Raw genomic sequence first — 12269 nt, forward strand, 5'->3', positions numbered from 1 at the left:
AGTTATGGCAGGAAAAGAGGGACTATAAATGTATTAATTCAAGGAGTATGTGGAGTCAAATAAAGGTTGGATGTGAAAAGTGGGTTATAGTAAGCATATATGCAGAAGTGTAGAGGAGAGAGAGAGAGATTTTTGGAAATGTTGAGTGAATGCGTGGGGAGTTTTGAACCCAGTGTGAGAGTACTTGTGGTTGGGGATTTCAGTGCTAAAGTGGGTAAAAATGTGGAGGGAGTAGTAGGTAAATTTGGGGTGCCCGGGGTAAATGAAAATGGGGAGCCTTTAATTGAGCTATGTGTAGAAAGAGGTTTGGTAGTAAGTAATACATATTTTATGAAAAAGAGGATAAATAAATATACAAGGTTTTTTATAGCACGTAATAAAAGGAGTTAGATTATGTATTGGTGGATAAAAGGTTGATGGGTTGGCTCCAGGATGTACATGTTTATAGAGGGGCAACTGATAATATCGGATCATTATTTAGTTGTAGCTACAGTTAGAGTAAGAGGTAGATGGGACAAGGGGAAAATGGCAACAACAAGCAAGAGGGAGGTGAAAGTGTATAAACTAAGGGAGGAGGAAGTTCGGGTGAGATATAAGCAACTATTGGCAGAAAGGTGGGCTGGTGCAAGTATGAGTAGTGGGGGGGAGGGGGTTGAAGAAGGTTGGAATAGTTTAAAAATGCAGTATTAGAATGTGGGGCAGAAGTTTGTGGTTATAGGAGGGTGAGTGCAGGAGGAAAGAGGAGTCATTGGTGGAATGATGAAGTAAAGGGTGTGACAAAAGAGACAAAATAGCTTATGAGAAGGTTTTACAAAGCAGAAGTGTTATAAGAAGAGTAGAGTATATGGAGAGTAAAAGAAAGGTAAAGAGAGTGGTGAGAGTGCAAAAGGAGAGCAGACGATAGAGTGGGAGAGGCACTGTCAAGAAATTTTAATGAAAATAAGAAAAAATTTTGGAGTGAGTTTAAACAAGTTAAGAAAGCCTAGGGAACAAATGGATTTGTCAGTTAAAAACAGAGTAGGGGAGTTAGTAGATGGGGAGATGGAGGTATTGGGTAGATGGCGAGAATATTTTGAGGAACTTTTAAATGTCGACAAAGAAAGGGAGGCGGTAATTTCATGCACTGGCCAGGGAGGTATACCATCTTTTAGGAGTGAAGAAGAGAAGGACGTGAGTGTAGGGGAGGTGTGTGAGGCATTACGTAGAATGAAAGGGGGTAAAGCAGCTGGAACTGACGGTATCATGACAGAAATGTTAAAAGCAGGGGGATATATAGTGTTGGAGTGGTTGGTATTTTTGTTTAATAAATGTATGAAAGAGGGGAAGGTACCTAGGGATTGGCAGAGAGCATGTGTAGTCCCTTTATATAAAGGGAAGGGGGACAAAAGATATTGTGAAAATTATAAAGGAATAAGTTTACTGAGTATACCAGAAAAAGTGGGGTTATTACTGAAAGAATTAGAGGTAAGACAGAATGTAGGATTACGGATGAGCAAGGAGGTTTTAGAGTGGGTAGGCGATGTGTAGATCAAGTGTTTACATTGAAGCATATATGTGAACAGTATTTAGATAAAGGTAGGGAAGTTTTTGTTGCATTTATGGATTTAGAAAAGGCATATGATAGAGTGGATAGGGGAGCAATGTGGCAGATGTTGCAAGTACAGTGGACCCCCGGTTAACAATATTTTTTCACTCCAGAAGTATGTTCAGGTGCCAGTACTGACCGAATTTGTTCCCATAAGAAATATTGTGAAGTAGATTAGTCCATTTCAGACCCCCGAACATACACGTTCAAACGCACTTACATAAATACACTTACATAATTGGTCACATTCGGAGGTAATTGTTATGCGGGGGTCCACTGTATATGGAATAGGTGGTAAGTTACTAAATGCTGTTAAGAGTTTTTATGAGGATAGTGAGGCTCAGGTTAGGGTGTGTAGAAGAGAGGGAGACTACTTCCTGGTAAAATTAGGTCTTAGACAGGGATGTGTAATGTCACCATGGTTGTTTAATATACAGTGGACCGTCGACTAACGCTATTAATCCATTCCTGAGAGCTCATCGTTAGTCAAAATTATCGTTAGTCAAGTTAATTTTCCCCATAAGAAATAATGGAAATCAAATTAATCTGTGTAGGACACCCCAAAGTATGAAAAAAAAATTGTTTTTACCACATGAAATATTAATTTTAATACACACAAACTGAAGAAGACATGCACAGTTACATGACACTTACCTTTATTGAAGATCTGGTGATGATTGATGGGATGGGAGGAGGGGAGAGTGTTGATGGTCTTAGTGTTTAGAAGGGGAATCCCCTTCCATTAGGACTTGAGGTTTCAAGTCCTTTTCCGGGGTTACTTCCCTTCCCTTTAAATCTCTCAAACCAACCTTTGCTGGCCTTAAATTCACTCACATCACCACTAGTTGCTGGCATTTTTTTAATTAAATCGTCATGCAACTTCCTAGCCTTTTCACATATGATCGCTTGAGAGATGCTATCTCCTGCTATCTGTTTTTCGTTTACCAACACCAATAACAATCTCTCAACATCTTCGAGTACTTGCGATCTCAGTTTCGAAAACATAGTTGCACCTTTGGCAAGAACAGCTTCCTTGATTGCCGTTTTCTTGGCCACAATAGTAGCGATGGTTGATCGGGGTTTTGTGTACAACCTAACCAGCTCGGAGACACTCACTCCACTTTCATACTTAGCAATGATCTCTTTCTTCATATCCATAGTAATTCTCACCCTTTTTGCTGTAGGGTTGGCACTAGAAGTTTTCTTGGGGCCCATGGTGACTTTATTTTGCAGGTGCAATCACTAAAAAGGCTGTGATAATATGAAATGTTCCGATTGTATGCTTAAAAGCGACTGCGGTGGCTGGCTGGCTTGTAAACACTGGCCAGAAGTGGATGCGTCTCAGACAGAACTAATAGTGTTGGTCGAGTTTTTTAGCGCTAGTCGAGGCAAAAATTTTGCGTTAAAATGTATCGCTAGTCAGATTTATCGTTAATCGATGCCATCGTTGGTCAAGGGTCCACTGTATATTTATAGATGGAGTTATAAAAGAAGTAAATGCTAGGGTATTCGGGAGATGGACGGGATTAAATTATGAGGAATCAAATACAAAATGGGAATTGACACAGTTACTTTTTGCTGATGATACTGTGCTTATGGGAGAGTCTAAAGAAAAATTGCAAAGGTTAGTAGACGAGTTTGGGAGTGTGTGTGAAGGTAGAAACTTGAAAGTGAACATGGAAAAGAGTAAGGTGGTGAGGGTATCAAATGATTTAGATAAAGAAAAATTGGATATCAAATTGGGGAGGAGGAGTATGGAAGAAGTGAATGTTTTCAGATATTTGGGAGTTGACATGTCAGGGATGGATTTATGAAGAAGATAAGATAAGATAAGATAAGATTTTGTTCGGATTTTTAACCCCGGAGGGTTAGCCACCCAGGATAACCCAAGAAAGTCAGTGCGTCATCGAGGACTGTCTAACTTATTTCCATTGGGGTCCTTAATCTTGTCCCCCAGGATGCAACCCACACCAGTCGACTAACACCCAGGTACCTATTTGCTGCTAGGTGAACAGGACAACAGGTGTAAGGAAACGTGTCAAATGTTTCCACCCGTCGGGAATCGAACCCGGGCCCTCCGTGTGTGAAGCGGGAGCTTTAGCCACCAGGCCACCGGGCCTGGTTAATCATAGAATTGATGAAGGAAAAAAGGTGAGTGGTGCGTTGAGGTATATGTGGAGACAAAAAATGTTATCTATGGAGGCAAAGAAGGGAATGTATGAAAGTATAGTAGTACCAACACTTATATGGGTGTAAAGCTTGGGTTGTAAATGCTGCAGCGAGGAGGTGGTTGGAGGCAGTGGAGATGTCCTGTCTGAGGGCAATGTGTGGTGTGAATATTATGCAGAAAATTCGGAGTGTGGAAATTAGGGGAAGGTGTGGAGTTAATAAAAGTATTAGTCAGAGGGCTGAAGAGGGGTTGTTGAGGTGGTTTGGTCATTTAGAGAGAATGGATCAAAGTAGAATGACATGGAGAGCGTATAAATCTGTAGGGGAAGGAAGGCGGGGTAGGGGTCGTCCTTGAAATGGTTGGATGGAGGAGGTAAAGGAGGTTTTGTGGGCGAGGGGCTTGGACTTCCAGCAAGCATGTGTGAGTGTGTTAGATAGGAGTGAATGGAGACGAATGGTATTTGGGACATGATGAGCTGTTGGAGTGTGAGCAGGGTAATATTTAGTGAAGGGATTCAGGGAAACCAGTTATTTTCATATAGCCGGTCTTGAATGCTGGGAATAGGAAGTACATACAGTGCCTGCACTTTAAAGGAGGGGTTTGGGATATTGGCAGTTTGGAAGGATATGTTGTGTATCTTTATACATATATGCTTCTAAACTGTTGTATTCTGAGCACCTCTGCAAAAACAATGATTATTTGTGAGTGAGGTGAAAGTGTTGAATGGTGAAAGTATTTTCTTTTGGGTGATTTTCTTTCTTTTTTTGGGTCACCCTGCCTTGGTGGGAGATGGCCGAATTGTTAAAAAAAAAAAAAAAATATATATATATATATATATATATATATATATATATATATATATATATATATATATATATATATATATATATATATATATATATATATATATATATATATACACACACACACCTACCATCGGACTTACGACCGAGTCCGCTCCGAGAAACCGGTCGTAAGTTGAACTTTACTACTGAATATCAACAAAACATTTTTGTAATGACTTTATTTTATTGTTTTATTTTGGTATTTCATGTTTTACTTTACTTCTTTATGTTGTTAGTACTGTATTTTATACTGTAAGGTTTAGGATAAACACTGTGTACAACACAAATAGTTGTTTATTTCCCAGAAATTTGGCATAAAAAACACGTTTGTAGATGAATGGTTCAGAGAACCGACATGTTGATAAATTAGACACATGTGCAACTCTTGGGTATCTTTATTGAGGAAATGTTTCGCCACACAGTGGCTTCATCAGTCCATACAAAGGAGAATCTTGAAGAACAGGAGGAGAATGAGGTAATCAGTCCCTCAACCTTGAGTCGATGTGGTCAGTCCATCAATCTTGAATAGAATACGGCATACGTGCAGAGAAGGAGCTTATAAACCATTGGCAGGAGAGGTGCAGCAGTCATAGGTGGTGTCACATTTGTTCAATGTGGAAGTAGGTCGTGCCCAAGAATTAGGCAAGCGAAATAAACACGGTCGTAAGTCAAGTGGTCATAAGTCGAGCAGGTCGTAAGTCGGATGGTAGGTGTATATATATATGTATGTATAGTATATATATCACAACAATACTGTGACTAGCCAAGGATTCGAACCCATGTCGTTTTGGCCCACCTCATGGTGAGCGAAAATCACACAATACAATACAGTTTTATTTCCTTGCAAGATTACATTAATATTATGTGATTACAGGAATGAGTTGCAGTGCAAAGAGAGCCACTATCATGCCATGGCATTATGGGCAGATTAAATTTAATGGCTTACAGACTACTTAATACTAAAGAAATTAATCATAGTTTGAGTTGCACAGATGTGCAACTCAAACTATAGTAGAAAATAAGTTTTCTCAATTTACAATCTGGGGATGTTACATTGGGACAGGGTGAAAGTATTTTGTAAGTTTTGTATAATAGTAGTAAATATTCAAATTATATAATGCTGTACCCACAGGACCACGCAATCCTACAAAAATCAAGCACCCAGCAGAGCTAGGTGGTTTATGTACCTTGATCTGAGTACTTACGGTGGTGTGGGTGTCAGGGTCAAGGGTAGGCTTTGGGTTACACTTTAGCATAAAGTAAGAGGGTAATTAACCCTTGAGTATAATTATGATGTACCGTTACGATACTTCTGTTGTCCGCCTTATATGCTGGAAAATATGGTAAGTTTAGGCTTTTCTGTAGTGGGGAATTACATTGTCTGCACCTAGATAAGAACATAAGAAAGGAGGATCACTGCAGCAGGCCTGTTAGCCCATACTGGGTGATCATTTTGACAGCTTATTTCTGTTGGGTAACAACGAGTTTTAGGTAATTTGCTGTAGTAGATCCCCCAAGCATAAATATCAAAAATGTGGTCAGGTTAGACTAGAGAATAGCACAGAGAATGTTTGTGGAATGTAGTGTATTTGACACAGAATGTCCACAGTTCTGGAAATTTTATTAGATACATATATGTTGGATGTGAGTAATGAATTTCAGGTTGCTATCATGTTGTATCCCTAAGACTTATTCCTCCATCTTGTCATTCTATGTGTGACTTATTTATTTTGATGTTGAGTACATAATATGCTGTTATACCATACATCATTGATATAACACACATTTCCCAATGGTTTTGTTTCTTAATAATTCTAATAATGAACAAATAAACCTACAATATCTACAAAGCATTTGTTTCATAAATGATTTGTAGATATGTTATTACCATATATTATTCACAAAAAGGTCTTATTGATTTTGCACCATTATGAATATACTGTGGTATACTGTAGAATATATCATCTTGTGTAATTTGGACAGGTTGCCAGCAATTCTGTCCTGGCCTCATTGTACTCGTCTGAGGGCTCAGTGATGGAACGACACCACCTTGCTCAGGCTATGTGTATTCTCAACACCGATGACTGTAACTTCCTGGAGAATCTTAATCGAGAAGAATATACACTGTTCCTTGATTTAATGCGCGATATTATTCTGGGTAAGGAAAAATTAACTGTGGAGAGAATTTAATCATAGTGTACATTTGTAAAAGACAGCATACTTCAGTTAAATCTTTGCTTGGCTGAGTATGGTGTAGAGAGGTCATAGCCTTTCCATAATAATACTTACCATGCAAAACAACCACTGTGAAAAAAAAAAAAACTTAATTTCCAAGCAGTTTCATTCAGTTTTTTCACAGTGGTTGTTTTGCATATTGTGATATCACTTGTTCATTGACATCTTATTGCAGTACTTACCATGTTCATGTTATCCTTCGTAAGCCAAGCTTTGTTCTATATTATATTTACAAAAAACTTGATGGAATTTAGAGAGGGTCATTTAAATTGTGGTGTGAGTGCCTTTCTGGCAGGACAGCCGTGAGACATACCTTTGCTACCACAGCTGGGCCTGTTAAAGGCAAATCATCTCAGTTATAAACCAAAAATCTTACTTCTGTTCACTAGTCAAGCAGGGTGGACCACACAACAGGTGGTACAAGTAAGGATAGGCTACACATCAGAAGGGATTTAGTAAAACAAGAATTTAAAAAATTGCATGTATCTTTACTGAATAAAGACATCTCGTACAATTATATGCACTGGCTTCACGAGAAATAGTCATACGGTCAGGGCCGGATTAAGAAGTCTCCGGGCCCTAGGCTATTCAGATTGGCGGGGCCCCTTTGAGTTACGGGTAAGCGAAGCGACCCCTTCCAGCTTGGGGGGGGGTCGGTGTGAGCCTGTTTAAGGTCTAATTAAATATATTCTGGCTATTTAGATTAAATTTAATAGGGAAAGTACATCAAGACAACCAAAACCATTTACCAACAGCCATTATAACTATCTTGTTAAATCATGCATTTTAGAGAGAATAAATTCAAGACAGCATAGTATTACTAGATTAGGCTATTAAAGTAGTGACATCATGTACCTATTATATTCAGCATAACCACTACAGCACTATTATTCCCTTTATAAATCACTGACCATTATTGTTATCATTTTTACCAAAAATGCGTCTTTACTGATCAAGTAACCCTATCAGGTACCTCCCTTAACATTTAGAGGCGAAAACAAACATTTATCCATACACATCAATGTTTATCAACAACACTTCAGTTAATTTGTCACAGTACAAGTCTAGATAACGTGTAATTACTACAGAAAATTGGAGAGGAATCTCCCATACTCACCCATTAGCGGGAAAACACAGCTGTTCCAGTGTAAACAAAGGCATTTTGAGTGTTGCCATCTATGGTTAGGTTTATTTATTTTTATTTTATTTTATTTCATTATTTTTGTTTTGATTAATTTTTAAAAATCAATTTTACTCTCCAAACACTTGAACTTTTTAGGTAGGGACCCCTTTGCACTTGCACCATGTGCGCAGTCTTGGATGAGCCCCTGAACCCCTTGGACCGCGGGGCCCCCAAATGCGCGGGGCCCTAGGCAAATGCCTAGTTTGCCTATGCGGTAATCCGGCCCTGCATACGGTAGAACATAATTAAAATATTACCTGGTAAATCAATGTCCCATATGCCAAATGTTAGATAACCAACTCACAAATGATGATTATTCTAAGTTCAACACTAGATTAATTATATAAAACATACACGACTCTGAACATCTACATAGGTATTAAGGTTTGCAACTCCTTTATTTTATGACCCCAAGTCAACACTGCATGTCTGTATTTAGCTAAAATCTAGTCAAAAACCACAAAATACAGTGTATAGGCACCAACAAGGCAATCAAGAAAAAATCCATTCATTCCACTCACTACTTAGTTTATATACACAGAAAGGTGTACGTCACTGTGTATATATGCTGAGAGTTTAATCTTTATTTTAGGGATTAAAGTATTCTTGACTGGTGTTTAACAAGTCTTTTTTTTTTTTTTTTTTTTTTTTTTTTAACAAGTCGGCCATCTCCCACCAAGGCAGGGTGACCCAAAAAGAAAGAAAATCCCCAAAAAGAAAATACTTTCATCATCATTCAACACTTTTCACCTCACTCACACATAATCACTGTTTTTGCAGAGGTGCTCAGAACACAACAGTTTAGAAGCATATACGTATAAAGATACACAACATGTCCCTCCAAACTGCTAATATCCCAAAACCCCTCCTTTAGAGTGCAGGCATTGTACTTCCCATTTCCAGGACTGAAGCCCTGCTATATAAAAATAACCGGTTTCCCTGAATCCCTTCACTAAATATTACCCTGCTCACACTCCAACCGATCATCAGGTCCCAAATACCATGGAAATATAAACACATATGCAGTATAATGTGATCCTTTATTGACTAAGTTTCGCCCACACAGTGGGCTTTTTCAAGTCACAAACAGAACTACCTGGGGTGGAAGGAACGCGAGTATTTATAGTCAGGTTCAGAATGCTGAGGTCAGGTGGAGAATGCATGCTGCATCTGATGCTGTACCGAGTGGGGTTATAGAGTCTAAAATCTTGGGTAGCTTGGAAAGGAGATTGGACAAGTTTGTGAGCAGACCTTCTACAGTGTTCTCATGTGGGATAGCGATGAAGAAGCTTCTTGGCAAGTGGTTCAGCTATGTTATAGAAGCCACTATTCTGGTTGAAGTTGTCGGATATAGAAATAAGTGATGATTCCAGGATTCTTCGGTATTGAGTGTTGTCTTCTGTGGCGATAAGTCTTGAGTTTCTGTAGTTTATCAAGTGGTTGTGTGAATTACGGTGTTGTACGCAGGCATTCCTTGTGTCGTCAGACCTGCTTGCGTATTGGTGTTCTGAAATACGTGTTTGGAGGTCCCTTGATGTTTCGCCCACGTATAACTTGTTGCAGTCATTACAAGGGATTATGTATACCCCTACAGAGGGTGGAAGCTTGTCCTGTCTATTACTGGTAATGTCCTTGATGGTCGTGGTTGTGGAGGTAGATACTTGAAATGAGGTATTGGAAAAGATGTTGGAAACGTGTTTGGCAATGGAGTTGGTGGGAAGGACTATGTATCTCTTCTCGGCAGTGTCTTCTCTGGGTGTGTTGAAGATGTTTAATGCCCGTCGTCTGCAGTCTCTGATGAAGTGACGAGGATAGTGGAGTTTAGAAAATACTTGTTCAATCATCGTGCATTCTTCTTCAAGGAACTCATTGCTGCAGTGATAGACAGGAAAAGCTTCCATCCTCTGCAGGGGTATACATAATCCCTTGTAATGACTGCAACAAGTTATACGTGGGCGAAACATCAAGGGACCTCCAAACACGTATTTCAGAACACCAATACGCAAGCAGGTCTGACGACACAAGGAATGCCTGCGTACAACACCGTAATTCACACAACCACTTGATAAACTACAGAAACTCAAGACTTATCGCCACAGAAGACAACACTCAATACCGAAGAATCCTGGAATCATCACTTATTTCTATATCCGACAACTTCAACCAGAATAGTGGCTTCTATAACATAGCTGAACCACTTGCCAAGAAGCTTCTTCATCGCTATCCCACATGAGAACACTGTAGAAGGTCTGCTCACAAACTTGTCCAATCTCCTTTCCAAGCTACCCAAGATTTTAGACTCTATAACCCCACTCGGTACAGCATCAGATGCAGCATTCTCCACCTGACCTCAGCATTCTGAACCTGACTATAAATACTCGCGTTCCTTCCACCCCAGGTAGTTCTGTTTGTGATTTGAAAAAGCCCACTGTGTGGGCGAAACGTAGTCAATAAAGGATCACATTATACTGCATATGTGTTTATATTTCCATGGTATTTGGGACCTGACGATCGGTTGGAGTGTGAGCAGGGTAATATTTAGTGAAGGGATTCAGGGAAACCGGTTATTTTTATATAGCAGGACTTCAGTCCTGGAAATGGGAAGTACAATGCCCACACTCTAAAGGAGGGGTTTTGGGATATTAGCAGTTTGGAGGGATATGTTGTGTATCTTTATACGTATATGCTTCTAAACTGTTGTGTTCTGAGCACCTCTGCAAAAACAGTGATTATGTGTGAGTGAGGTGAAAGTGTTGAATGATGATGAAAGTATTTTCTTTTTGGGGATTTTCTTTCTTTTTGGGTCACCCTGCCTTGGTGGGAGATGGCCGACTTGTTAAAAAAAAAAAAAAAAAAAAAAAAAAGACTTGTTAAACACCAGTCAAGAATACTTTAATCCCTAAAATAAAGATTAAACTCTCAGCATATATACACAGTGACGTACACCTTTCTGTGTATATAAACTAAGTAGTGAGTGGAATGAATGGATTTTTTCTTGATTGCCTTGTTGGTGCCTATACACTGTATTTTGTGGTTTTTGACTTAGATTTTAGCTAAATACAGACATGCAGTGTTGACTTGGGGTCATAAAATAAAGGAGCTGCAAACCTTAATACCTATGTAGATGTTCAGAGTTGTGTATGTTTTATATAATTAATCTAGTGTTGAACTTAGAATAATCATCATTTGTGAGTTGGTTATCTAACATTTGGCATATGGGACATTGATTTACCAGGTAATATTTTAATTATGTTCTACCGTATGCAGGGCCGGATTACCGCATAGGCAAACTAGGCATTTGCCTAGGGCCCACTGTGTGGGCGAAACGTAGTCAATAAAGGATCACATTATACTGCATATGTGTTTATATTTCCATTGTGTCTGTATTTTATACCATTTATTTCCATCCCAAATACCATTCGTCTCCATTCACTCCTATCGAACACGCTCATGCACGCCTGCTGGAAGTCCAAGCCCCTCGCTCACAAAACCTCCCTTACCCCTTCCTTCCAACCTTTTCAAGGACGACCCCTACCCTGCCTTCCTTCTCCTACAGATTTAAATGCTCTCCATGTCATTCTACTTTGATCCATTCTCTCTAAATGACCAAACCACCTCAACAGCCCCTCTTCAGCCCTCTGACTAATACTTTTGTTAACTCCACACCTCCTAATTTCCACACTCCGAATTTTCTGCATAATATTTACACCGCACATTGCTCTTAGACAGGACATCTCCACTGCCTCCAGCCGCCTCCTCGCTGCTGCATTAACAACCCAAGCTTCACACCCATGTAAGAGTGTTGGTACTACTATATTTTCATACATTCCCTTCTTTGCCTCCGTTTTTTGACTCCACATATACCTGAACGCACCACTCGCCTTTTTTCCCTCATCAATTCTATAATTAACCTCATCCTTCATAAATCTATCCACCGACATGTCAACTACCAAGTATCTGAAAACATTCACTTCTTCTATACTCCTCCTCTCCAATTTGATATCCAATTTTTCTTTATCTAAATTATTTGATACCCTCATCACCTTACTCTTTTCTATGTTCACTTTCAACTTTCTAACTTTACACACACTCCCAAACTCATCCACTATCCTTTGCAATTTTTCTTTAGAATTTCTCATAAGCAGCATTCTCCACCTCAGCATTCTGAACCTGACTATAAATACTCGCGTTCCTTCCACCCCAGGTAGTTCTGTTTGTGACTTGAAAAAGCCCACTGTGTGGGTGAAACGT

General features: G+C 39.4%; 1 protein-coding gene across 1 annotated transcript in view; it reads left to right on the forward strand.

Moving 5' to 3' along the window:
* LOC128701571 (cGMP-dependent 3',5'-cyclic phosphodiesterase) overlaps positions 1-12269 on the forward strand; it is a 106821-nt gene that overhangs the window by 68796 nt on the left and 25756 nt on the right. Inside the window, exon 5 of the mRNA XM_070091712.1 lies at positions 6584-6758. Within this exon, the coding sequence (XP_069947813.1) occupies positions 6584-6758 (175 nt within the window). The remainder of the gene's footprint in view (positions 1-6583; positions 6759-12269) is intronic.

The sequence above is a fragment of the Cherax quadricarinatus genome, chromosome 37 (assembly GCF_038502225.1).
Source record: "Cherax quadricarinatus isolate ZL_2023a chromosome 37, ASM3850222v1, whole genome shotgun sequence".
Taxonomy (NCBI): Eukaryota; Metazoa; Arthropoda; class Malacostraca; order Decapoda; family Parastacidae; genus Cherax; species Cherax quadricarinatus.